The following is a 27,373-nucleotide window of genomic DNA, read 5'->3' as shown; positions in this document are numbered from 1 at the left end:
TGTAAGGTGCCACAGACAGTCACTATTTATTGGGCTGGGGGGGCTGTTTGTGCCTCTGGGTACTGGGAATGCCAGGGCCTATTTGGAACCATATCCAGACCTGCCCTTATTGCCCTTGCACCCGGGGTCCCCCTATGGTTTAGTGCCCATTATCCCATGAATCGCTCCAATGAGGGCCAGAGAAATGAGTCTGAGTTGTCTCTAAGCTTTACTTGCCCTTTAATGGACACTTATAAGTAGGCCAGAACATACCCAGAAGGTAGTTAATGGCAGGGGCATGTAATGGAAAGTGAGCTGAAGTATTTGTCATACGGCCAGAACAGAACCAGAACATTCTCTAATGTTTCCTTTTTAGTATTGTGTACCTTGGCACTGGCAAGAAGACTAAGGGTGTTCTGTTTCTCCTCCAAAGTGTACTTAACCCTCTAGGTTCCATTGCCAAAGTCTTTTAACCCCCAAGTCCCCTTCAGAACCAGTGTGTGAAACCCCTAATATCCCTATCCCTGTAATCTGTTCCTTCAAACAGTAGGAATAAATCCCATGTTTATATGCTGAAATCCAGCTGCAAAACAGTTATTTTCTTTCTGCATCATCTGAATTCCTGGCAGGGGAGGAGGGACTAAAACACTGATGTTACAAACTGTAACAACTTCCCCACAGCTTGCAGACAGCATGCAGGAACTACATAACCCACAATGCACTGTGATGTTCCTTTCCTTATTGACATCACATGTGCAGCAGGGAATTGTGGGATTGGGGGGAGGCAGGCTGAGGACAGGCGACTACTGTTACATTTTATTTGAGTCACAAAGTAGTCGGGCAGATCAACGGGGGAACAGGGCAGGGCTTGGGGAACAGGGGCAGGGCTTGGGGAACATGGGCGGGGCTTGGGGAACAGGGGCGGGGCTTGGGGAACAGGGCAGGGCTTAGGGAACTGTTCCAAACCATATTATTACTTTTTCAGTTGTGTTTGGGTGAAGTTCCCCTTTAAATTAACACAAGCGTTTGTACCGTTGCAGGACAAGCATTCCTACCTGGATATCATCCACACGTACATGGAGGTCCACGGCACCGTGCACGAGAAGGGAACCCTTTACATGCCCAGTTACGTCAAGAACCACGGCATCCTCAGTGGGCGGGACTTGCAGTTCCTCCTCCGGGAAACAAAAGTGAGTTTTTTGCATGTTGTAGGAGGACATAGTGTGGCCCTAGTGGCCGGTGGCTACCTAGCAATCTATAGCACCTCACACCTCCCTGCAGTGCTTGGTATAATAACAAAACAATAGTATCTTGTGCTATTTCTCCTTACTCCTGCTAGCTGGGGGTTGCCCATTTATTATCCTACATTGCACAATAAATCCATGCTGCCATTTTCCGCTGGTTCCTATAGGCGTCTGATCCTGGGTGGCCAGATTGGCAGACACCCGTTTGTGTGGCCACCTTAATAGCAATGTTTCCGTGAGTGATCTGTTGCTATGGATCAGGCCCCTTGGCATCACTTTACTGTTTGTAAGGCGCAACGTTGCCTCGTATTTCCCAATGAGACGGAAGGCAGCGCACTGCTGGGTGCGACTCCTGACAGTTTGCTGACGGCACGCAGGGAAGTGGATTGATATGTTTCCCTGTAACCCTCTCTGACAAGCGCGGCGCTTTCCCTCCCATTAAATTGCGCTGCCACCTACTGATACTAATGGCACAGACGCACCATTACACGGAATTAGTTGGGCGGCCAATTTACCCAGAGAGTGGCATTGTTAGTGTGCAGGCTGAGCCACTCGCTAGCACTTCAGTAGAGCTGCAGTCTCGCCTGGTGTATAGCAGCCTCCTGAGAGCGCTGACTCCATCAAAGGGCTTATTCTGTCGGCCGCTCTGTTTCCCCTTTATTCCCGCTTTGCCGAGAGGCTGGAGGTGCCGGTGTCTTGTGCCATTTGGCAAACGCAGAGTGACATTTGAAGGCCACCGCACTCATCAATTTGCCCTTTTTTCAGCTGTAAATGTTACTCTCTAGGGGGCTGCAAAATAAACTTACCCTTTAATCACCGGTGCATGTCCAGCGGCAGCCGTGCCTCTATTGGTCATAAAAACTCAGTGTAAATGTGGCTCCTGCTTTTTCTCTGCAGTTGTTTGTAGGCCTGGGCTTCCCATACGAAGGGCCGGCTCCTCTGGAAGCCATTGCCAATGGCTGTGCTTTTCTCAACCCCAAATTCAACCCACCGAAAAGCAGCAGGAATACGGATTTCTTTAAAGGGAAACCGACCCTACGAGAGGTGAGTTGCACCCATTACTCAAGGGTTCCTTTCTGCTGTCTATTTTATTAGTAGCCCACTTGTTAAATATATCACCAGCCAGCAGTGGTGCAAGTTTTAAATACTGTATAATGGGATAATGTACCCCCTACTGTAAATGATAAGGATATTAGATGCCACTGAGGGGTTCTGTGCCCATATAAAGGCACAAGGCTGCAGGCTGAGTTATACAGGGAACTCTGAGTATCACTCATGTATTATAAGGGATAATGTACCCCCTACTGTAAATGATAAGGATATTAGCAGTCACTGAGGGGTTCTGTGCCCCCCATATAAAGGCACAAGGCTGCAGGCTGAGTTATACAGGGAACTCTGAGTATCACTCATGTATTATAAGGGATAATGTACCCCCTACTGTAAATGATAAGGATATTAGCAGTCACTGAGGGGTTCTGTGCCCATATAAAGGCACAAGGCTGCAGGCTGAGTTATACAGGGAACTCTGAGCATCACTCATGTATTATAAGGGATACTGTACCCCCTACTGTAAATGATAAGGATATTAGCAGTCACTGAGGGGTTCTGTACATAAGGATAGATTTTACAAGATATTAATGGCTCTTGTGTGTTACAAATATCAGTATCAGTTGTTCTGTAGAACTTGCTGACAGTCAGAGCTGACATAGAATCTGCTCACTGGGGGTAATGCCAAAATCTGTGCTGATCTCCACTTGGATGAATCCTGTGAGCTTTGCACCATGACTGCCCCCTGCTGGACCCACAGCAGCACTGCACTTGATAAACAAACCCCCATCCAGTAATTAACTGTTGTTTATCATTTCACATGAGACAAAGTGATGCTGGAAGGCGGCCGGGGCTGAGCTCCATTCTGCTTGCACAACATTTGGGAAGCAGCTTTCCCTTTATTTGCCTTTAGTTTCCTATAATGAAATTAAATTAATTGCCCCTGGGGTGTCAGAGAGAATTACACGGGATCCCTGGTGCCATATCCTACGTAATGCTTATTTCCCAGCAGGTTATTGTGTTTTTGGCTCTGACTTGTTCTCTTTTGTGCAGCTGACGTCCCAGCACCCATACGCAGAGGTGTACGTAGGGAAACCGCACGTCTGGACTGTGGATATTAACAATCGGGAGGAAGTGGAAAAGGCGGTGAAAGAGATTCTGAATCAGAAGGTCAGTGCTCTTTTATGGTCTTTCATTTGGGGGGGTTCCAGAAGCTCGTTGGGAAGAAGGATCCACTCAGCCTATTCCAGCCTTTGTCTGGGGTTGTCTTAATGGGAGTTTAGCTGGAAACACACTGAAAGGTCCAACCGTTGGCAGCCTACTGATCTCTTCTGATTGGCTCACAGTGATGGGATACAGGTCGGTGGGGCGAGGAATGTGTTGGCTCAAAGACACAGTCCTCGTACCAACAACCTGATGGGATTGTTCAACCTGGCGATCCACATATGGCTAATTGTCGGCTAGGTTCTGGTTTGGTAGACCCATTGGAGTGTCCCATATATGGGCCAATAAGCTCCCAGTGCAGTCCGTCAGTAGCGTTTATGAGCCACCTTTACTTGTACTTTACCCCAAAACTGGGGTTGCAAGTTTGGGCAAAACACCTTGCCGTGCAGTGTCCATCTTTGTTCCACTGTCTTTGTCCTACCATCTCCATTTTGTTGTACTGCTGCCATCTTTTCCCATTGTATCCGTGCTGTTACTGTTACTACTGTGTCGCCGTCTCCATCTCTATCTTTCCCTGTTGTCACCATTGTGTCCAGCTGTCTGTCTTGGCCTGATGTTTCTATATTGTCCTACACTGTCCATCTTGACCTCTTGTCTCCATCTTGCTGTCGGGAACAAACCAACAGGGCACCTTTGGCTCCATGAAGGCAGAACTGAGAACATTATCTTAGCAACAAACCAGACATCCCTGTATTTTCCCGACAGACAAGGAAATTTATTTGGTGCTTTCTCTTTGCAGAATGAGCCCTATCTGCCCTATGAGTTCACATGTGAGGGGATGCTCCAGAGGGTCAACGCCTTCATAGAAAAACAGGTGAGACAAGCAGGCCAGACTGGTAATCGGTGAGTTCTGGCAAATGCCAGAGGGGCTGCTGTAAAGTGCCATAGACACTCACTATTTAGCAGGCGGAAGTGCTCAACCCGCAAATGGTGTGCAGAGGTCGGCCCAAACCCACCCGACCCGCAGGTATCGATCGGCCCAGCCTGCACATCACTAGTGCTCAGCCACTATCCTACTTTTAGTAGTACAGGGGCACCTTTATGGTTGGCATGTTGGGTAAATGTGGCACGGCTGGGCATTTTATCACAATGGCTGTTTAATGATATTGGGAGTTGTAGCTTTACAAGCAATAAAGCAGAATTGTGGGTCTTTTTGGGTCCAGGCTGTATTCTGAGGTCCAGGACCCCCCCCCCAGAGGGTTACAGATAGATGAAAGCACTGTATCGGCCATAGTTCCAACAATATCTAGGAGAGTAAATAAGTATCTGCCCTAAATGGTCTCCCTGCTGGTGCCTGGGAGTATCCAGAAGGCCAAAGAGACTGTTAGAATGGTCAGATTGTAGTTCCGCTCTTATTGCAGGCTGAATGCCCCCAGAATATGTGATTTGAGAATAATTCATTCATTAGGAACAACTTAAGTCCTGGGACCAAGGGCAAGTCAGACGCAGGCTCCGCTTCTCCCATTTAACTCATGGGCACAGGGTGGCATTATGAGCAAAGTGTCACCGTCATGTGTCCGACAGCCATTAGCCAAGCCTGCCCCTCAGGACCCCTCTCACTTCTCCTCTTATCGCCACAGGACTTCTGTCACGGGCAAGTGATGTGGCCGCCATTAAGCGCGCTGCAGGTGAAAATCGCAGAACCAGGAAAGTCGTGCAAACAAGTGTGCCAGGAGGAGCAGCTGATCTGCGAGCCGTCCTACTTCCAGCACCTCAACAAGGACACAGACCTGGCTAAGTGAGTGACAATAATCTCATTCACATAACATGGCAGCATAGAAACCATTGCAACAACCCCTAAGCTTCTCACCAGAGCCTACTGAGCACGTGCAGTGCCGCTGACACCCATTTCACTATGGTGACCCCCTGTGAGCAAAAGCCTTAGGCTGGGGTAGTAAGTTCATTATATAAAATGCTGCATTTCTAGCTATATTGATTTTTAGGGTTTAGTTCTTCTTGGACATCTAGAACATCTTGAAAACAGGTCCTGTTTTACTCAATGCCATGTTGTGTGTAGCTTGACATGGCCAAATAGAGAAAGCTACTTGTACTTCCTGTTCCTTGGCTGTTCTCCTTCCCAGGCCTTTGTATTGGGTGTTTGCCTTTGCATTGCTCTCTTTACCCAGGTAAGTGTACTGACTGAGCAGCAGCTCTCCCTAGTGCACAACTATTCACTGCCTACAGTGACCAATGCAATAAAAAAAAAACAAAAAAACCCAGCTCAACTTCAGAACCAAGCCCCTCCCTCTACTTGACATGGGAAGGAGAGCAGCCCAGGAACAGGAAGTAGAGCTCAGTACTGGCTAAGTGCTGTAATAAGATTCTCCCTTTAGATGTTCAGCCTTCAGGGTCCATGGGTCACATGTTTTCCATTAGCCTATCCCAGCCGGCCAGCAATCACCCCAAATCCCTGCTGCCTGTGTTCTTCCCTTTTGTGAATTTTCTGTATTTTCTTTCCAGGTTCGGGGTCCGATGCCAGTCGTCCGAAACCGCGAACGACATTGTGGTCCCGTCATTGGACGAGAAGCGAAACCATTGTGTTCTACAGGGCGACCTTCTGCTCTTCAGCTGCGCCGGGTCCCATTCCAACCACAAACGCGTCTGCCCCTGCAGGGACTACATGAAGGGACAGGTGGCGCTGTGCAAAGACTGCCTATAGCAGAGGGGCAGCCGCCATGGATAAGCTAAAAAAAAAACCACCCGGGAGCCGCGGGCGAGCTTGCCGGTCCTGTCCCACCAGTTCACGTCGCCATTCGGACGCGGACACTTTCTCCAGTGGCCCAAAGAGGACGCGTTTAAAAAAACGTGCGCTTGAAGACGTCCAGGGTTTGGAACAACCCCCCCCTGCAAAAAAACAAACATTGGGGGCAGATTTAGCGAGGTGTTTACAGCGGAGGGGGGGGACTCTGTCGAACATGCGGGGCGTGTCATGCAGAGGCGCTGGGATCCGTACAACCCGCTGCATGCTGCTACTTCACAAATCCAGTTGTGTGTGGGGCTCCGCCCCCCGGGAAATCCAGCGGCAGCGCAAAGCATGACTACTTAGCGGATCTGCCAAGAGCTAACACTTCCTGTGCACTAAACGATGGCGTTACCCACCATGCACTCTGCTCAGCCGAGCTTGGGGGGGGGGGATGTAGATTAGATGCAACCAAGGAGTTAACCTTCCATCCTCTGTAATTATAGGAAAAAACGTGTAATTATTATTTGTTTCTATTTAATTTATCCCTCTGCTTCATCCACGCCTCCGAAACGCAACAGCCCCCCCCCCATAGTAACCGAGGCAGCAAAGGCTTCTGGGAGCAACCGGTGACCAAAATCGGCGTCGTGCGATGTTTTGTCGTAGCTAGCAACGGCCGTAGCGTAGGAATAACGCCGCTAATCTCTCACCGCGTGACGTCGGAGATCAGTGTAACCGGATTGGATGTATGGAGATGCCCCTCCCCTACCTCCTTGATTTTGGCTATAGGCATGACTGTAAGCTAATGGTGTATATATTCAACATACGTGGAGTATTTTCCTCTAGGTATTTATAATGCTGGAAGGGTGTACATACTTTTTATGTTCAGAATCTTTTTTTTTTTTCCTGGGGGGGGGTATTTGGGGTAAAACCCCATTTCCTGTAGATACAGAGCCTATACCATGGGCTTTGGTTCCTCCAGTATTTCAGCTGCAACTCCCAGTCAGCGGTTCTCTATGATTATTACACTGGGTGCAAGCAGAGGGGCTGGAACATATAGTAAAGCTTGGTGGAAGCGGCGGAGCTCAGTGATTGGACGGCTTGTGAGATTGCCATCCACCAAAGCCCACAAAAATGTCTGCTTATTGGGTTAATAATAGTTTTTCCAGTGCAATTGCAGAATGGTTTCATTTCACTTTTGATCCCGCCCCCGAGGTTCTTTCAATGGTTTCATTTCACTCTTGATCCCGCCCCTGAGGTTCTTTCAGTGGTTTCATTTTGCTCTTGATCCTGCCCCCGAGGTTCTTTCAATAGTTTAATTTTACTCTTGATCCTGCCCCCGAGGTTCTTTCAATGGTTTCATTTTACTCTTGATCCCGCCCCTGAGGGGATGGAAACCATTTTCTTAGCAAGACTTAAGATATTCTATAAGAAATAAAGAGTTGGTGCCAAGGTGCGGCTCCCCCTGGTCTTGCAATGGGGTCGTTACAATCGTACCCCCAAAGTAACCAATCCCCAAAGTAACCAATCCCCTTCTGGATCTCATAGCAATGTACAGGGGACTGTGGGTTTGACTCGCTCGCTGCCTCGTTGCCAGGGGAACATGATAAATATTGGTTATATTTTGTTGTTCTAGGCCCATTGGGAGAGAGAGAATTGAAATCATCTTGAAATTGAAATGTTTGTATGGTGCAGACAATGATATTGTAAGACATACTGGAAGTTATACCGTTGCTGTGCCAGGACTGGTGGAACCTGATAGAGTTACTATGGGCTGTTATGGGTCAGAGTCTGACCTGTTGTTAGGTGAAAACCCAAACAGCCACTAGGGGGAGTGTTACAGGAAGCCACATTTGTTTATGGGAGGAGCTTAGCTCTACCACATATCCCTGTTTATCGGGGAATCAAATCAAAAAGTGATAATTTTCTTTGCCATATCAATAATTTTGCCTTTGGTTATATTTCCCCTTTACTTGGGAACCCATTTAAGGTCTCAGTTGAAGTCGTATTTCCCGTTGTCCCATTATAAATACTATTCCTGCTGATCTTTGATGACTGAGAGGTTAGTTAACATATGTGGGAGTGGCTTTTAGCCAAGTGGGTGTGATTTTGAGTGCCAGTCATGGTTGGGGAGGGGCTGGGCTTAAGAGATAATGAACATCTGTGAGTGGGGTGGGACTTACAGGTAAGTGGGCTGGGCTTGGAGTAGTTGGTATGGCTGGAAGTAGCTGGGTGTGGCTTCTGGGGCCTCTAGCCGCCTCCTATTAGTGATTTGCGTATGGTCCCCAGACAGAAATATCTCTTTCTAATTATCTCTGATTAATATTTTATTTTAATGTTTTTTTTCCCAGGGCAGAATTAATGTGTAAGAAGATTTATCATTTCTGTTATCGCTTATTATTGGGTGTAATTGAAGAAATATATTATCTGCTCTGGGAATATAATGAGCCGCTCTCCACAGAATTCATACTAATTATTGAAATCCTTAATTGGCTCCGTGACTCCGCCCCCTCCCTTGTGAGGCATTTAATGATCACTTATTAATATAATTAATGGCAAAAACAAGGCACAGCCAATTAACTCATCTACTGAGCATCGGTGGCTCCTTCAGCCTCTCCCCCATCATCTTCATTAACCATTTAACCATTTGGCATTTTAACCATTAGCCATTTTGGATCAAAGCGGGGCCCTGATTTCAGCTCCTCCACAACTCGTTATTATTATGTTATTCCAAGGGGTCGTTAGTCTATCACTGCCTGTAAGCAAAGCTCTTTAGGGGAAGAATAATGGAGGGACAGCTGTTAGGGCAGGGCAAGATGGCCGCCATAGAGCAACATGGTGACATTGGCATCTGTAGAGCAAGATGGTGGCAGTAGGGGCTCGATGTCTGCCACAGAGCAGGATAGTGTCATTGGAGGCAATATGGCTGCCATAGGCAAGATAGTGTCAGGGGGGCAAGATGGTGACTGTGGTGCTGCTGTAGAGCAAGATGGTGACAGTGGGGCAATATGGCTGCCATACAGTACAATGGTGACAGTAAGGGCAAGTGGCTACTGTAGAGCCATATGGCGACCATGGTGAAAGATGGCTGCTGTAGAGCAAATGGTGACATTAGAGCAAGATGATGACTGGGACAAGATGGCGGCTGTTCATATGGATGAGTAAAATGGCAGCTGTTGAGCAACTTAGTGAGAGGGGGTAAGACTACTGGAGAGCAGATGTTGACAGTAGGGGCAAGATGATGACTGGGACAAGATGGCGGCTGTAGAGCAACATTCTGACAGGGGGGTAAGACTGCCATAGAGCAGTGGCTACCATAGAGCAAGATAGTAAGAATAGGGGCAAGATGGCGACTGTGGTGCCAAATGGCTGCTGTAGAGCAAGATGGTGACAGTGGGGCAATATGGCAGCTGTAGAGCAACATAGTGACAGGGGGGTAAGACTGCCATAGAGCAGATGTTGCCAGTAGGGGCAAGATGGCTACCATAGAGCAAGATAGTATGAATAGGGGCAAGATGGCAGCTGTATGTATATGTACCAATGTCATCCAACCTGCTGTCGCCATGACAACCCCTCCTGTCATCATTCCATCATCGTCGGCTTCTTTTTCCCTGAAAGAAATGGGCATTTTCTAACATAGTTTGTTGCACTGATAAATGATATATATATATATAATGCTAATATATTTACCTTGCACAAAGCCGAGGGGATTGTGGGTATTTAACTTTGTTTGTCATTTGTTTGTCACAATAAAAGTCCTAAATAGAAGAATAAAAGCCCATTCTGGGATGGACCACGTACATCACACTGTTACTACCAATGGGAACCTCATTTATCTCATATCTATATAAATATGCAATTTCTTTTGCACATGTACAAACTGGGTTCTGTTTGGGTTCCACGCTCCGGGTTCCGTTCATTCCGTGTCGATACAGTACGTGCCTTCAGGTTGCTCTGAGCCGTGGCTTCTGGTTCCGTGGCTCCGACGTGACACAGTTATCACTTCTTTATATTGATTTACCAAAATATGGGGGTTTTTTCTGCCCGACAGAATCAAGTCTGCCTGAGGAATGTCTGTATTCCCATTTCCCCCTGAAGCAATTAAAACGTTAATTAATACCTGTACTTCCTAATTATCTGCTGCCTGTAGTGTCCTTGGTTACGGTGTCTCACTGAGGTATCTGGGATGCCTTTAATAAAGCAATGCCATGTACAAAGCCTGTATATAGATGCCCACTCTGTGCCAGAAGCTGAAATGTTCCTTTCTTGTGTCTCCGTTCTACCAGTTTTTGTTCTCGCTACTCTAGAACATACTTGTGTCTCTCCCACTCGCTCTTCTGAGGATCCAATTGATGGAAACTCTTGTATATATGGTCAACGTACCTTTAGGCTTCCACCAAATGGGAAGGTTGGTCACTTTACTTTCCTAAGATAAGTCATGTTGGCGTTGGAGAAGTCTTGATGGAAAGTCATTAGGAGAATTTTAATGGGAACCTGGGACTTGGTTACAGGGGGACATGAGGGTTGGAGAAGTTGGAGTAGTCTCCACACAAAGTCTTTGGCAAAGTTGAGAAAGGCAGAGTCGTATATTTCGCTGGGTACTGGCGACTTCTGGGGCAAGTGGAGGTTGATGGTTTCCATCCCTCTGAGGAGACGGCAGCAGAATGAATAAACTTCATGAAACTTTTCTAAGATGAGACATGTTGGGACTGGAGTTGTCTTGATGGAAAGTCATCAGGAGAATTTTACTGGGAACCTGGGACTTAGCTACAGGGGCATGTGAGGGTTGGAGAAGTCTCCACACAAAGTCTGTGGCAAAGTTGATTTGTTGGCAGAGTTGTATATTTCACTGGGTACAGAGGAATTAGCCTTTGGGGCAAGTGGAGGTTGATGGTTTCCAGCCTTCTGAGGAGACGGCAGCAGATAGAATAAACTTCATGTAGCTTTTGGAGTTGGGGTTGGAGTTGTCTTGATGGAAAGTCAGTAGGAAAGCTTTAATGGGAACCTGGGACTTAGCTACAGGGGCATGTGAGGGTTGGAGAAGTTTGAGTAGTCTCCACACAACGTTGGTTTGTTGGCAGAGTTGTATATTTCACTGGGTACTGAGGAATTAGCCTTTGGGGCAAGTGGAGGTAGATGGTTTCCGGCCTTCTGAGGAGATGGCAGCAACTAACAGTAGACTTCACATAACTTTTCTAAGACCAGACATGTTGGGGTTGTCTTGATGGAAAGTCAGTAGGAAAACTTTAATGGGAACCTGGGACTTAGCTACAGGGGTATGTGAGGGTTGGAGAAGTCTCCTCACAAAGTCTTTGGCAAAGTTGAGAAAGGTGGAGTCGTATATTTCACTGGTTACTGGTGACTTCTGGGGAAGAGCCATATATTTTAGTGGGTACTGGGGACTTTAGCTTCTAGGGTATTTAGAGGTTGCTGGTTTCCACCCTTCTGGGGAAATGGCAGAAGCTACAGGAGACATCCCTTAAGTTTTCTCCAACAAGTCATGTTGGGGTTGGAGTTGTTGGGTCTCAGTGCAAAGTCTTTGGGGGTAGTTAATGTGTGGAGGCAGTTCTGCACATTAATATGGCAGCGGGGAGCTGGCTACAGGGGCACGGGGAGGTTGCTGGTTGCACCTTATGGGGAGACGACAGAAGGTACAGGAAACGTTACTAATTCATGTTGGGTTTGTAGCTGTTGGAGCTTTAGGGTTGTCTCACGTTTTGGGAAAGATAAATTGAAGGGCAAATCAATGTTTATTAATATTATTGGATAGTCAATAACAGACACAGTAGACTTTCCATAGATCCTGTTTGGAGATTATTCCAGGATTATTGTTATTGAGTCTGGTCTTTAGAAAAGTCAAGTCTAAAGCTACAAATATTTGCCCTGACTGGGTGGGCTCTGGGGCAAAAACTATAAGAAAATAATAACCTACTAACAAGGAACAATCCTTGTATGATACCCCCAACAACACACATCTGGCCCACAAATCCTAGTAGGGAAATGAGTCTAGAATACTCTTTTTGTGTAGGAAACCAAACTTGCCCCATCTCCACGGCAATACGGCCTTACTTTATGGCCCTCCAGCTACAAGTTGAGTCCAACCACCTCTCGCCCACCTCTGCTCCACATGTCTAACCCTAACCCAGGTCTTCATACACCAACTAGAGGTTTATTTGTAACGTGTTGCTAATCTATTGAGCTGTATAAAGAGGTCTGGATCCCACGTGTAAATGTCTGTCTGTACCTTTTGTTGAGATGAATCATGCGTTTCCTGTTCTCATTGTTGTAGAAAAAAAAAGAGAAAATTTAGGAAGAACTTTATTTTTCAATAAATCTTTTTTCTGGTGTCAGACTGTTCATCTTATTTGACCCTGTTTTTCTGAAGACAATAAGAGCGATACACACGGTTACTCTTTATTATATTGGTGCTTAGTAAGGAGGCCATCAAGGGTCTCAATAGTATTATTTGTAATAATATTCTGATTTAATGAATTAGACTTCTTCCCCATCCTCCTCCTCCTCCACATAATCACAAGCTATCTCCTCATAATCCTTCTCCAGGGCGGCCATATCCTCGCGGGCCTCAGAGAACTCCCCTTCCTCCATTCCCTCCCCTACATACCAGTGCACAAAGGCACGCTTGGCATACATAAGGTCAAACTTGTGATCCAGGTGAGCCCAGGCCTCAGCAATGGCGGTGGTGTTGCTCAACATGCACACAGCTCGCTGCATCTGGGCTTGGTCTCCTCCTGGAACCACAGTTGGGGGCTGGTAGTTGATACCAACCTTGAAACCAGTTGGGCACCAGTCCACAAACTGGATGGTACGCTTTGATTTGATGCTAGCAATGGCAACATTGACATCTTTGGGCACTACATCACCTCGGTACAGCATACAGCAAGCCATGTATTTACCATTTCGTGGGTTACATTTCACCATCTGATTGGCTGGCTCAAAGCAAGCACTGGTTATCTCAGCTATGGAGAGCTTCTCATGGTAAGCTCTCTCAGCAGAGATAAAGGGAGCATAGGAAACCACAGGGAAATGGATGCGAGGGAATGGCACCAAGTTGGTTTGGAATTCTGCCAGGTCCACATTCAGAGCCCCATCAAATCTGAGGGAGGCTGTGATAGAGGACACAATCTGGGCAATCAAGCGGTTCAGGTTGGTGTGAGTTGGGCATTCAATATCAAGGTTCCGTTGACAGATGTCATAAATGGCTTCGTTGTCCACCAGGAAAGCGCAGTCGGAATGCTCCAGGGTGGTGTGGGTGGTGAGGATGGAGTTGTAGGGTTCCACCACAGCAGTGGACATTTTAGGAGCTGGATAGATGGAGAACTGCAGCTTGGACTTTCTTCCGTATTCAACAGAGAGACGTTCCATCAGCAGGGAAGAGAAACCAGAACCAGTGCCCCCCCCGAAGCTGTGGAAGATGAGGAAGCCCTGGAGTGCATTGCATTGATCCGCCTACGAGAAGACACAAAGGTTGATCAGATGAATTATACTTGTTTGTTTTGATTAAGACTCTAGTATAATATTTCTCCTGATGGCTCCATGTCATGCTCATTTACTCCTACCACAAGGGCTCTCCTTTCCCTAGGCCCTTGCTGGAGTTTAAACCCTCAACCTCCTGCCCAATCAGAGCAGGACGCACAGATTTATCTACTCATCAGATGGTAATTAATGAACTTCCTAAAGCAGAACCTCCATACACCCTACAGCTGCTTTACTCATGAGTTTGTCCTGTATATAGGAGGGCACAGGAGGCAATGGGTGGGAAAGTGGAGAGGAGCAGAAGCAAGAGGATGAGGGAGAGTATGGCCAAAAGAACAAGGGGAGAGCAAGACCAAATGATCAAGAAGAAGAATGAGTCTATCAGAAGAAGGCAAAAGTTGAATGAAGAAAGGAAAGTGGTTGGTGGGTTCTATGTCTTGGTGGGCTCCCACTGTTCCTCCAAGGCACTGGGTGACCATGAACACCTGGTAAAGCATACACAGCCGGTATAAGAAGGAATAAGGTCTCTGTGGATTCATAGAGTGCATAGGGCAGAGGACCATTGGAGATTTAGGGGGTTCAAAGGGAAAGCTCCATGACCGCCCCAGGAAGCAGTGCTACAATGTTTCTCACCATTTTGCGGATTCTCTCCAGCACCGAGTCAATGATCTCCTTGCCGATGGTGTAATGGCCGCGGGCGTAGTTATTGGCAGCATCTTCCTTGCCTGAGATGAGTTGCTCAGGGTGGAAAAGCTTCCGGTAGGATCCTTTCCGGACCTCATCTGTAGGGCAAGAGCTGTGTTGGTTAAGAAGCCATGTTGGGGTACAGAAATACAGTTAGTTGGGGGGGTTTGATGCAGTATTTGGTCCCTGACCTTCAAAATGATGACGGGAATTGAAGACTGAGCAGTGAGGGGCTATGAGATTGTTACCCCCAACACTTACCCCCATCTCTTACAGAAGGGTTGTTAATTTGGGGGGGTCACAATTTGGGCAGAACTGGGCGCTACTTGCCAAGATGTGAAGGATAAATACACTAGTTGGTTATGTCCTTACTAATCCATTTGGGGGTCAGACAACAGAACTAAAAATAGGGCCCAATTGGTCAGTGCCCTGGGATTCATATCCCCCTTACTGACCCCTAGTGGCCAACATCATCTGTCTGGGACCAAGGTGGGAGTCTGTTTCTTTCATTCTTGCCCCCCCCCCCCAGCTCACCACAATCCTTTGCCCCACTGATCCCATCACCACAACTCACCTATGACAGTTGGTTCCAGATCCACAAACACGGCATGGGGTACGTATTTACCCCCACTCGTCTCATTGAAGAAAGTGCTGAAAGATTCATCCTCTTCGCTGAACATGTCGCTGAGCAGTCGCCCGTCTGGCAGGATCCCGTGTTCCAGGCAGTACAGCTCCCAGCATGCATTGCCAATCTGCACCCCCGCCTGCCCCACGTGGACTGAAATTACCTCCCTCTGGGGGTATAAATGGCAAGTAATGGGCGTGGCTCAACAGAAAGAAGAAATTTGGGTTAGAAGTGAAACTTGGATCAAAACTTGGGCCCCTCCCATCCAGCCGGGCTCCTCCCATCCAGCCAGGCTCCTCCCATCCAGCCAGGCTCCTCCCATCCAGCCAGGCCCCTGCAATCAGTCAGAGCCAACTCATTCCCCTGTCTGGCCCCCAGCGCCCCCTGTAGGCCCCCAGATACAGGTATGGGACCTGTTATACAGAATGTGTGTGACCTGGAGTTTTCTGGATAAGGGTATTTCTGTTATTAGGATGAAGCACCTTAAGTCTACTAAAAATAATTGTAATGATTATTACAGAGAAAAGGGAATCATTTAACCATTAAATAAACCCAATAGGGCTGTTCTGCCCCAATATGGGGTAATTATATCTTAGTTGGGATCAAGTACAGGTACTGTTTTATTATTACAGAGAAAAGGGAATCATTTAACCATGAAATAAACCCAATAGGACTGTTCTGCCCCCAATACGGGGTAATTATATCTTAGTTGGGATCAAGTACAGGTACTGTTTTATTATTACAGAGAAAAGGGAATCATTTAACCATTAAATAAACCCAATAGGGCTGTTCTGCCCCAATAAGGGGTAATTATATCTTAGTTGGGATCAAGTACAGGTACTGTTTTATTATTACAGAGAAAAGGGAATTATTTTTAAAAATGTGGATAAAGGATTTCCGGATAACGGATCCCATATCGGTATAATAACAATGGACACAGGCTCATGGGCTGAACTGAGATTCATGTTCTTCCAATTACATTTAATCAGAAAGAAACATAAATCTGGTACAAAAAATAATTACCCCCAATTAGTACATAGAAACCCCCTTTACCCACTGCCCTGGGCACATTCCTGCCATGTTGCTCTGTGTAGGTCTATATATCTGTATATACTGTATATTCAACTCACATTCAGGACACAGCCCACAGTATAAACATAGAGACCCCCCCACACACACACCTTACTGTAAGGAATAGTTGGGAGTTGTAGTTGAACAAGGCTGTTAGAAATGAATAGAAATGAATGAGGTTCCTTACGTGGGATGAGACCGACGCCATCGCAGAGCAAACTGGTGTCCGATATAGAGAAATGACTTTGCAGGGAGCTGCCCAGTGTAGGAATGGCCCCGGGACAATAGAATGGGGCTTTATGGGCCACAAGTAACAGTCAGACACATAGTTACAACTCCCAATGTCACATCAGCTGCACAAACATGTGGTCTGTACCCACGGACATAATGCTCCTCTGTGCGGCTGGGACTGTGGCAGTGTCAGGGTTAATGAGTTAGAGCCCATTTAGCTCCCTATAATCACAGTAATGGGGGGGACTCACCCCCCCCCCCCCGTAACTGTAGCCCAGTATGGAGCCAGCAAGAGCGACTGTGGCAAGAGAGAATGATGGAGACAGTAGGACAAGATGGAGACAGAAGGGCAAGATGGAGACAGTAGGACAAGATGGAGACAGTAGGGCAAGATGGATACAGTAGGGCAAGATGGAGACAGTAGGACAAGATGGAGACAGTAGGACAAGATGGAGACAGTAGGACAAGATGGAGACAGTAGGGCAAGATGGAGACAGTAGGACAAGATGGAGACAGTAGGGCAAGATGGAGACAGTAGGACAAGATGGAGACAGTAGGACAAGATGGAGACAGTAGGACAAGATGGAGACAGTAGGACAAGATGGAGACAGTAGGGCAAGATGGAGACAGTAGGACAAGGTGGAGACAGCAGGGCAAGATGGACACAGTAGGGCAAGATGGAGACAGTAGGGCAAGATGGAGACAGTAGGACAAGATGGAGACAGTAGGACAAGATGGAGACAGTAGGGCAAGATGGAGACAGTAGGACAAGATGGAGACAGTAGGACAAGATGGAGACAGTAGGACAAGATGGAGACAGTAGGACAAGATGGAGACAGTAGGGCAAGATGGAGACAGTAGGACAAGGTGGAGACAGCAGGGCAAGATGGACACAGTAGGGCAAGATGGAGACAGTAGGGCAAGATGGAGACAGTAGGACAAGATGGAGACAGTAGGGCAAGATGGAGACAGTAGGGCAAGATGGAGACAGAAGGGCAAGATGGAGACAGTAGGACAAGATGGAGACAGTAGGACAAGATGGAGACAGTAGGGCAAGATGGAGACAGTAGGACAAGGTGGAGACAGTAGGACAAGATGGAGACAGTAGGGCAAGATGGAGACAGTAGGACAAGATGGAGACAGTAGGGCAAGATGGAGACAGTAGGACAAGGTGGAGACAGTAGGACAAGATGGAGACAGTAGGACAAGATGGAGACAGTAGGGCAAGATGGAGACAGTAGGGCAAGATGGACACAGTAGGGCAAGATGGAGACAGTAGGGCAAGATGGAGACAATAGGGCAAGATGGAGACAGTAGGACAAGATGGAGACAGTAGGGCAAGATGGAGACAGCAGGGCAAGATGGAGACAGCAGGGCAAGATGGAGACAGCAGGGCAAGATGGAGACAGCAGGGCAAGATGGAGACAGTAGGGCAAGATGGAGACAGTAGTCAAGATGGAGACAGTAGGACAAGATGGAGACAGTAAGGTAAGATGGAGACAGTAGGACAAGATGGAGACAGTAGGGCAAGATGGAGACAGTAGGACAAGATGGAGACCGTAGGACAAGATGGAAACAGTAGGGCAAGATGGAGACAGTAGTCAAGATGGAGACAGTAGGACAAGATGTAGACAGTAAGGTAAGATGGAGACAGTAGGACAAGATGGAGACAGTAGGGCAAGATGGAGACAGTAGGACAAGATGGAGACAGTAGGGCAAGATGGAGACAGTAGGACAAGATGGAGACAGTAGGGCAAGATGGAGACAGTAGGACAAGATGGAGACCGTAGGACAAGATGGAAACAGTAGGACAAGATGGAGACAGTAGGACAAGATGGAGACAGTAGGGCAAGATGGAGACAGTAGGGCAAGATGGAGACAGTAGGACAAGATGGAGACAGTAGGACAAGATGGAGACAGTAGGACAAGATGGAGACAGTAGGACAAGATGGAGACAGTAGAGTAAGACAGAGACAGTAACATTTTCTATCAGTAGTACCAGACCCTTCACCAACATTTTTTTTCGCCCCCCAAACCTTGGAGATCTGGTCACACATGGGGCCCCCCTGGAGCCTCTGCACATTACCGACTGCCCTTACAGACCAAGACCTGCGTGGGACCCACTAGAGCGGATCCCCTTCCCTACCTGTCAGTAATCTGCTCGTACTGTGCCCCCCCCAGATGTGGCCCCCCAGCTCCCCATGTTTCCCACAGGCCAAAGAATTAGCCCTTTTCTGCCCCAAATGCTACAACTTGGCAATAGCCTGCGGGTGTCTGACCCGGGGCCGGAACCCACCGACACATTCTATTCACCCTGTCAATCAATTTTCAACCTCAACAAAAACTTCATTTTGACTTAACTTCCCCTTTAATCTGTATGGGAATGAGAGAGACTTTCAGGCATGTGGCCTTGTGTTGTGCCCCTGAGTGTGACTGAGTGTGACTGGCACATTGTGTATCTGAGTGTAACAAAGTAACTCTTCCCCCCCCGCAGCCAATCCAGCGCCTCCCACGGCCTTCTGCCATAATAGCTGATAGTATATATATATATCCTGCCATAATAGCTGATAGTATATATATATATATCCTGCCATAATAGCTGATAGTATATATATATATCCTGCCATAATAGCTGATAGTATATATATAAATCCTGCCATAATAGCTGATAGTATATATATAAATCCTGCCATAATAGCTGATAGTATATATATATATCCTGCCATAATAGCTGATAGTATATATATATATCCTGCCATAATAGCTGATAATATATATATATATCCTGCCATAATAGCTGATAGTATATATATAAATCCTGCCATAATAGCTGATAGTATATATATATATATCCTGCCATAATAGCTGATAGTATATATATATATCCTGCCATAATAGCTGATAGTATATATATATATCCTGCCATAATAGCTGATAGTATATATATATATATCCTGCTATAATATACAGTGCCGGCCTGCTGCCATAATAGCTGATAGTATATATATATATCCTGCCATAATAGCTGATAGTATATATATATATATCCTTCTATAATATACAGTGCCGGCCTGCTGCCATAATAGCTGGTAGTATATATATATATATCCTGCTATAATATACAATATTAACTTACCCTATAGGGCTGCTATAATGCACAGTGGGTGCAGCAGTGTAACTGTACTTATCCCGGGGATTCAGGGTTCAGCCCCTCCTCCCCTCCCTACAATGTGGGAGCTGCCTCTCTATTGGGGATACCCGCTGCGCCCCATATCCACACAATCCTACTCTCCTTCCCCATTCAGCCTGGGGCTAATAATCATCTTCCCGGGGCATTAAATGGGGCAATAGGCACTGAGCAGTGGTGTAACTTGGTCTCACTGGCTCCCCCTGCAGAAAAATCTTTTGAGAGGGTCCGGCACAACCAGTCCCTCTCCTTCACCCCCCTCCCTGACTGCCAGTATAAAGTAGGAGAGGGGCTGGGGAGAAGGACCTGTGGTTGGGGGGGGTGGGGCAGCAGGGGTCCAGCCGCAGGGTCTGCTGTATATATAGTTATGCCACTGGGGCTCCAATAGTTATACAACAACAGCCAATAAACAATACAGTAGGAGAGGTAACCTGACAGAAGCAAAATTATTTGTTTTCCCTCCACCAGAAATCCCCCCCAGCTAATGGGTTTGCATATTGGTTTTAGTTGCCCCTCAGTTACCCAGTTGCCAATGCACCGCCATATTGCGCCAAACCCTTAGTTATTAGCAAGAATCTCAGTTGTTACCACAAGATGGCACCAAAGCACCAGGTTTCATTCTAAACCTCAGACACTTTCCCAGTTCCACAGTTCAGCCCCTGCGGGTAGGTACTTACTGTGCAGTTTGCCCCTGGGTGGGGTAGGTACTTACTGTGCAGTTTGCCCCTGGGTGGGGTAGGTACTTACTGTGCAGTTTGCCCCTGGGTGGGGTAGGTACTTACTGTGCAGTTTTCCCCTGGGTGGGGCAGGAATGCTGGTTCTACACTGTTTTTGGCTCTGAAGCTGAAAGTTGTTCACCTTTGAGTTAACCTTTAGTATGAAGTAGAGAGCAATACTCTGAGACAATTTGCAGTTGGTCTTCATCTTTTTATTATTTGTATTTTTTTATTTCAATTTTTGTTCAGCAGCTCTCCAGTTTGGAATTTCAGCACTTATTTGGTTACTAGGGTCCAAGTTACCTTAGCAACCGGGAAGTTGTATAAATGAGCCACTTGTAAATGAATAGGAGAGGGGCTGGATTGAAAAACAAGTAATAAAAAGCCCATATTTCTTATCTTCAATTTCTGCATAGAAAGACTGGGGTAATAAATATCAGGTGATTTTTTTTATATATATATATATTTTCTAAGCAGAATCAGGGTTTCCTCTTCTTGTCTCCAGAACTGACCAGCAGGGGGCGCTGTTGTTTCATGTCATTATATGAGGAGTCTCAACGCTGCTAATTTCTTGAAATCCAGAAAATAAAAACGTTAAATGTTAAAGTGCTGAGTTTCCTGAAGTTTCGGACTTTGGCCACATGAGGGAGCTCTTGTTCCACCAATTACTTTTATCTGACTGCAACTCCTTCAGGTTTATATAATATATATTTACCTAGCAGTCCTCCCCCATCCTGACCATGGGAAGGAGAGCAGCCCAGGCGTTGGCAGTGCCAAGAATCAGAGCCCTATGTCTAAATTCACTTTTCCAGGGGGTTGTGAACAGAAAGAGAACTCACCATTAGGGCAGCCGTTTGGCCAGTGTGGGGGAGGCAGGCAGGTTGGGGTACTACATACAGTATTTTATACTCACATATAGGGGGGTAGTTATGATTGTGCTGCTACAGGCGGTTATAGAAGGCAATGCCTGGCCTATAGAAATAGAAAATACCCCGTCACATAACATACAGTCCCCGATCCGACCTGCCTTTGCTCTCCGTTTATGGGACAGAATCTCCTAAATTGCACCAACTATCACTGTGGCTCAGCTTGGCCTTTATGTTGCTGAACTGTAACTCCCATTAACTCACTATGCACTACTGCTTTTCCCATGAGGCACTGCTCTCCCCACAGGTCGCACCGAATATACTTTTGTTCATAGAATCTCCCAGTTTGCGTTATTGCTGCGGTTGATAAATGTACAGCGCGGCCAATACAGCGCCTCTATACAAACTTGTATTCTGTCTGCCACAAGGTGGCGCTGCTGCTCCACAGCCCAGAGTTTAATAACATTGCGTTACCTCTATAGGTGGTACTGTCCCACCAATACTGGTGCTTCAGTCCCTTTCCCTTCCCTGCACTGCTGGTTCTGACTCCTGATACAACTCCCCAATATCCATTCATTCCTCATTCTCACTGGGTTTATAGTTATGTGTAACTGTCACTGTGTCTGTCCCTTTCCCTTCCCTGCACTGCTGGTTCTGACTCCTGATACAACTCCCCAATATCCATTCATCCCTCATTCTCACTGGGTTTATAGTTATGTGTAACTGTCACTGTGTCTGTCCCTTTCCCTTCCCTGCACTGCTGGTTCTGACTCCTGATACAACTCCCCAATATCCATTCATCCCTCATTCTCACTGGGTTTATAGTTATGTGTAACTGTCACTGTGTCTGTCCCTTTCCCTTCCCTGCACTGCTGGTTCTGACTCCTGATACAACTCCCCAATATCCATTCATTCCTCATTCTCACTGGGTTTATAGTTATGTGTAACTGTCACTGTGTCTGTCCCTTTCCCTTCCCTGCACTGCTGGTTCTGACTCCTGATACAACTCCCCAATATCCATTCATTCCTCATTCTCACTGGGTTTATAGTTATGTGTAACTGTCACTGCGCCTGTCCCTTTCCCTTCCCTGCACTGCTGGTTCTGACTCCTGATACAACTCCCCAATATCCATTCATTCCTCATTCTCACTGGGTTTATAGTTATGTGTAACTGTCACTGTGTCTGTCCCTTTCCCTTCCCTGCACTGCTGGTTCTGACTCCTGATACAACTCCCCAATATCCATTCATTCCTCATTCTCACTGGGTTTATAGTTATGTGTAACTGTCACTGTGTCTGTCCCTTTCCCTTCCCTGCACTGCTGGTTCTGACTCCTGATACAACTCCCCAATATCCATTCATTCCTCATTCTCACTGGGTTTATAGTTATGTGTAACTGTCACTGTGTCTGTCCCTTTCCCTTCCCTGCACTGCTGGTTCTGACTCCTGATACAACTCCTCAATATCCATTCATTCCTCATTCTCACTGGGTTTATAGTTATGTGTAACTGTCACTGTGTCTGTCCCTTTCCCTTCCCTGCACTGCTGGTTCTGACTCCTGATACAACTCCCCAATACCCATTCATTCCTCATTCTCACTGGGTTTATAGTTATGTGTAACTGTCACTGCGCCTGTCCCTTTCCCTTCCCTGCACTGCTGGTTCTGACTCCTGATACAACTCCCCAATATCCATTCATTCCTCATTCTCACTGGGTTTATAGTTATGTGTAACTGTCACTGTGTCTGTCCCTTTCCCTTCTCTGCACTGCTGGTTCTGACTCCTGATACAACTTCCCAATTTCCAAAATGCCCCCCCCCCCCAGGCCCTGGGAAACACCCCCATAGGAGGGGCTGCAAATAAAAATACAATTATTGCACAAGATCAGTTTGTTCTTTGAAATAAATATTTATTGGTCATGGATAGTTGTTGCCCCCTTTACCCCAGCGCGGGGGGGGGGGGGGGGCTATTGTACCTCGGAGGCATCATATACAGTACATTCAGGGGTTACAGTCTATAGAACCGGGACCAGTACAGTAGAAAAGACAATATATTTCTTTAGGTTCTGACAAACATTTGGTTTCGATATTAGCGGTGAGAATAACGACTTTATTACAGCAAACACCCCACAAACACACTGGCGCCCCCCGCTGCCCATTCCTATTCACAGCTTTCTATGTACAAATAGTAGCGCTGGGGGTTAATCATTAAAGGGGAAACTCACCTAATCTCTTACACTTTGCTACACAAAGTAATTTATTTCATTAACATTAAATGATCTTTACCCTGACTCACAATGCCCCCCTTGGGGTAAGTACGTGTTGCAGTTTTGCCCCCGGGCTGCTCTCTGGCACAACAGGAAGGGCTGATGGGTAATTTCTGGTTGCTTTGGTCTCTATGGGAATGTCGGAGTCTCTGCTTACCTTTAACATAACTTTTAATATTACTATTCCTAGAAACTTTGCAATTGGTCTTTATTATTTTTTTATATACTTTTTGAATTATTTGCCTTCTTCTTCTGACTCTTTGCAGCTTTCAAATGGGGGTCACTGACCCCGGTTATTGTTAGTTACTTTTTATCCCTTATCTATCTATTCAGTTTCTCCCCTATTCATATTCCAGTCTTTCATTCACACCACTGCCTGGTTGTTAGGGTGAACAAGACCCTAGCAACTAGATAGCTGCTCAACAAAAAGCTAAATAACCAAAAAATCACAAAAAATGAAGACCAATTGCAAATTCCCTCAGAATATCAATGTCTACATCATAGTAAAAGTTAATTTCAAGGTGAACTACCCCTGTAATGGCCACGGCTCTGGTATGGTTTATATTGCATTGTGTATCCTATGGGGATCTATATTAGAACCAAATTAGGGGTCAGAACCAAGCCCGGCTCCTGTTGTACCATGGGAAGAGAGCAGCCCGAGGGTTGGGCCATGGGAAGAGAGCAGCCCGAGGGTTGGGCCATGGGAAGAGAGCAGCCCCAGGGTTGTACCATGGGAAGAGAGCAGCCCCAGGGTTGTACCATGGAAAGAGAGCAGCCCAAGGGTTGTACCATGAGAAGAGAGCAGCCCAAGGGTTGGGTAAGTAATAGCTGTGGGGTGGGTGCTTGTGCTTACTGTGCAGCGTTTGTGCTCTCCACCCCCCCCCCCCCCACCCCCCACCCATTACCCAAAGCCCAGGGTGCAAGTGTTGTATTTGTGCTTGAGAGCAATGTGTGTGCGTCACAGAGACCCATTGGGAACAAAATGTATTAAAGGGAAAGCAAAGGCCAATCTGGGAGCCTGATATTTCTCCGTAAGTGCCGTGTAAAGCAGTTTGGCCACTAGATGGAGCTTTTGCTCTACCAGCCTGCTCTCCTCTGTTTCTCCATCAGTGTCTGAACCACTGTCAGTCAAGTCCAAGCCCCTCCCCTTCCTGACAGCAGGAAAGAGAGCAGCCCTGGAACAGGAAGTGCAGAGAATGAAAGTTCTGTACAGTGAGGGGGGGGGGCAGTAATATTTATCCCATGTGGCTGAATGTCAGTGTCATTTATACAGGAGGGCTGTGCCTGTTTCTGTGCTGGGGGGGGGTAATAATGACCCCCATCTGTGCTTTTGGGCATAGACCTCTCATGGGGTAAGGAATGGGTTAACATCTGAAGCATGAGGATCAGCTCATGGGTGGGGCTCTCAGGCCTTGGCCAGTGATTACACTATAAATATATATTTCTAATATACTGTATATATATATATATATTGCTCTGGGAAGGGGGTGCAAGGGTTAAACCTGCCTTTGGTTCCATTTACTGAGGGTATGATTGACAGGAGGTACAGTAAGTACAGTAAGTACAGTAAGTACAGTGAGTACCGTAAGTACAGGGGGGAATACTTTGCCTTTAGGCAGATGATGTTGGGGGAGGGAGGGGAAATATAATACAATTCTGTCTGATTTCAATAAAAACCGAATAATAACATTTCCGTTCCAGGTTAGCGCCTCTCAGACTGGGCTGTAAGGTGGATTCTGATTGGCTGTTTGGAACATTTCATTGTGTGCTTAAAGAGAACAGCCCAGTGGCTGTATAATGCTGCCTGCTTGGGTTATTATTGCGTTAGTGTCCCTTTAAGATCAGTGAAACCTTGTATTGCTCACCCCTGGGCTGCTTTCTTTCCCATGCTCAGGCAGAGGGGCGGGGCTAGTGCTCAGGCAGAGGGGCTGGGCTAGTGCTCAGGCAGAGAGGCGGGGCTTAGACTGCCCTGATCTCTGTAAGCAGTGTAGGAGGGACCAATGCAGTGGACTTGATGGCGGAAGCCCTCCATCTAGTGGCCAAGCTCTAACTCAGCATTGGAGGAGTCCCACCCCCACCAGACCATGGGAAGGAGAGCAGCCCAGTAGGGTAGTACAACTGATCAGACCTTTACTTCTGGGTAAGTACTGAAGGAAGAGCCCAGGTGAACTTACCATTTAAAGGAACAGTGACATATTCCAGAAATTAGCAGGGACCATCCTAATCAGAGACTCATTGCTGGAATGTGACACTGTGCCTTTAAGACTGAAACACTGCCTTCAGGTCTCGCCATAAGGATATATAGATATAAAAATATATGTTCAAAATCATTTCCATAGCGACCTGAAATAACGTCTAATCCACGTTTTACAGCATCGTGCTGACGTGCTTTCCAGCACCGGGGGGGGGGGGGGGGTGGCTACGGTGACATGTAGGGGCAGCGCAGCTTTCATTCTAACCACATCACATGACCAGGGGCAGATCAGTCAGTGGCTGAGTTAGTGTGACAGCCCAGCTGTGCCAATCAGAGTGCCATCTGTCCCAGTTGGCAGTGAGGCTGTAAAGCCGCCATTCGCAGCCGCTCCTGGTAATGTCTCTCTGCCCCGATCTCCCCAATCCGGGGATATTTCTCTCTCCGGTGCGAGCGGACGAAGCAATGCAACACTCTTGTACTAACGTTGCGCTACTTCTGTCCTTCATCAGACACACGGACAAATGGGAGGGGCATGGCCCCGCCCACAGCGCAGTCGAGTAACAAAAATACTGTTTTTGCTCATTTACAAGCACATAACATTTGTATGTACAGGTGAGTGTTTCACATGAGCCCCCCAATACCCCCAGGGGAACCCACATAGTCCATTCGCCTACAGTTAGAACCTGCCTATTTACAAGAGATGGCCGGGCAGCCTGGGGGGGTCTCTTCCTCGACTGCGTCCGGCGCCCCTCATTCAAACATCTCGTAGTGACGCGTCTGCCTCACCCTCGGAACCATGTCCGTCAGCAGCCTGAAAGGAGAACAATTGGTATATTAGAGAATCCTGCTCATGTCTGAATCAGTTTTATATGGGATAATGTACCCCCAACTGTAAATGATAAGGATATTAGCAGTCACTGAGGGGTTCTGTGCCCATATAAAGGCACAAGGCTGCAGGCTGAGTTATACAGGGAACTCTGAGTATCACTCATGTATTATAAGGGATAATGTACCCCCTACTGTAAATGATAAGGATATTAGCAGTCACTGAGGGGTTCTGTGCCCATATAAAGGCACAAGGCTGCAGGCTGAGTTATACAGGGAACTCTGAGTATCACTCATGTATTATAAGGGATAATGTACCCCCTACTGTAAATGATAAGGATATTAGCAGTCACTGAGGGGTTCTGTGCCCATATAAAGGCACAAGGCTGCAGGCTGAGTTATACAGGGAACTCTGAGTATCACTCATGTATTATAAGGGATAATGTACCCCCTACTGTAAATGATAAGGATATTAGCAGTCACTGAGGGGTTCTGTGCCCATATAAAGGCACAAGGCTGCAGGCTGAGTTATACAGGGAACTCTGAGTATCACTCATGTATTATAAGGGATAATGTACCCCCTACTGTAAATGATAAGGATGTTAGCAGTCACTGAGGGGTTCTGTGCCCCCCATATAAAGGCACAAGGCTGCAGGCTGAGTTATACAGGGAACTCTGAGTATCACTCATGTATTATAAGGGATAATGTACCCCCTACTGTAAATGATAAGGATATTAGCAGTCACTGAGGGGTTCTGTGCCCATATAAAGGCACAAGGCTGCAGGCTGAGTTATACAGGGAACTCTGAGTATCACTCATGTATTATAAGGGATAATGTACCCCCTACTGTAAATGATAAGGATATTAGCAGTCACTGAGGGGTTCTGTGCCCCCCATATAAAGGCACAAGGCTGCAGGCTGAGTTATACAGGGAACTCTGAGTATCACTCATGTATTATAAGGGATAATGTACCCCCTACTGTAAATGATAAGGATATTAGCAGTCACTGAGGGGTTCTGTGGAAGCTGACATTCACACGC

General features: G+C 46.8%; 3 protein-coding genes across 5 annotated transcripts in view; 1 reads left to right on the top strand and 2 right to left on the bottom strand.

The window, feature by feature from the left end:
- Positions 1–12,524, top strand: part of mgat5 (alpha-1,6-mannosylglycoprotein 6-beta-N-acetylglucosaminyltransferase) — a 91,515-nt gene extending 78,991 nt beyond the window's left edge. Inside the window, exons 12-17 of one of the 2 annotated variants that reach the window (XM_031892516.1) lie at positions 1,020–1,169; positions 2,121–2,267; positions 3,324–3,440; positions 4,234–4,308; positions 5,075–5,232; positions 5,955–12,524. In XM_031892516.1, the coding sequence (XP_031748376.1) occupies positions 1,020–1,169; positions 2,121–2,267; positions 3,324–3,440; positions 4,234–4,308; positions 5,075–5,232; positions 5,955–6,153 (846 nt within the window). In that variant the 3' untranslated portion in view covers positions 6,154–12,524. 2 annotated transcript variants of the gene reach the window in all.
- Positions 12,477–16,434, bottom strand: tuba1l (tubulin alpha 1 like). Its single transcript, XM_031893884.1, is given in 6 exon segments — positions 12,477–13,641; positions 14,302–14,450; positions 14,927–15,146; positions 16,236–16,265; positions 16,267–16,343; positions 16,425–16,434. Coding segments are annotated over 6 exon segments (1,461 nt in total). The 3' UTR covers positions 12,477–12,666.
- Positions 16,435–23,153: 6,719 nt separating this feature from the next.
- The window catches only part of tmem163 (transmembrane protein 163), a 55,037-nt gene continuing 50,817 nt past the window's right edge, over positions 23,154–27,373 (bottom strand). Inside the window, exon 9 of one of the 2 annotated variants that reach the window (XM_031892473.1) lies at positions 23,154–26,317. In XM_031892473.1, the coding sequence (XP_031748333.1) occupies positions 26,257–26,317 (61 nt within the window). In that variant the 3' untranslated portion in view covers positions 23,154–26,256. 2 annotated transcript variants of the gene reach the window in all.

Source organism: Xenopus tropicalis, chromosome 9 (genome assembly GCF_000004195.4).
Source record: "Xenopus tropicalis strain Nigerian chromosome 9, UCB_Xtro_10.0, whole genome shotgun sequence".
Taxonomy (NCBI): Eukaryota; Metazoa; Chordata; class Amphibia; order Anura; family Pipidae; genus Xenopus; species Xenopus tropicalis.
The sequence above is the reverse complement of the archived record's forward strand: the minus strand, read 5'-3'. Positions and strand labels throughout refer to the sequence as shown.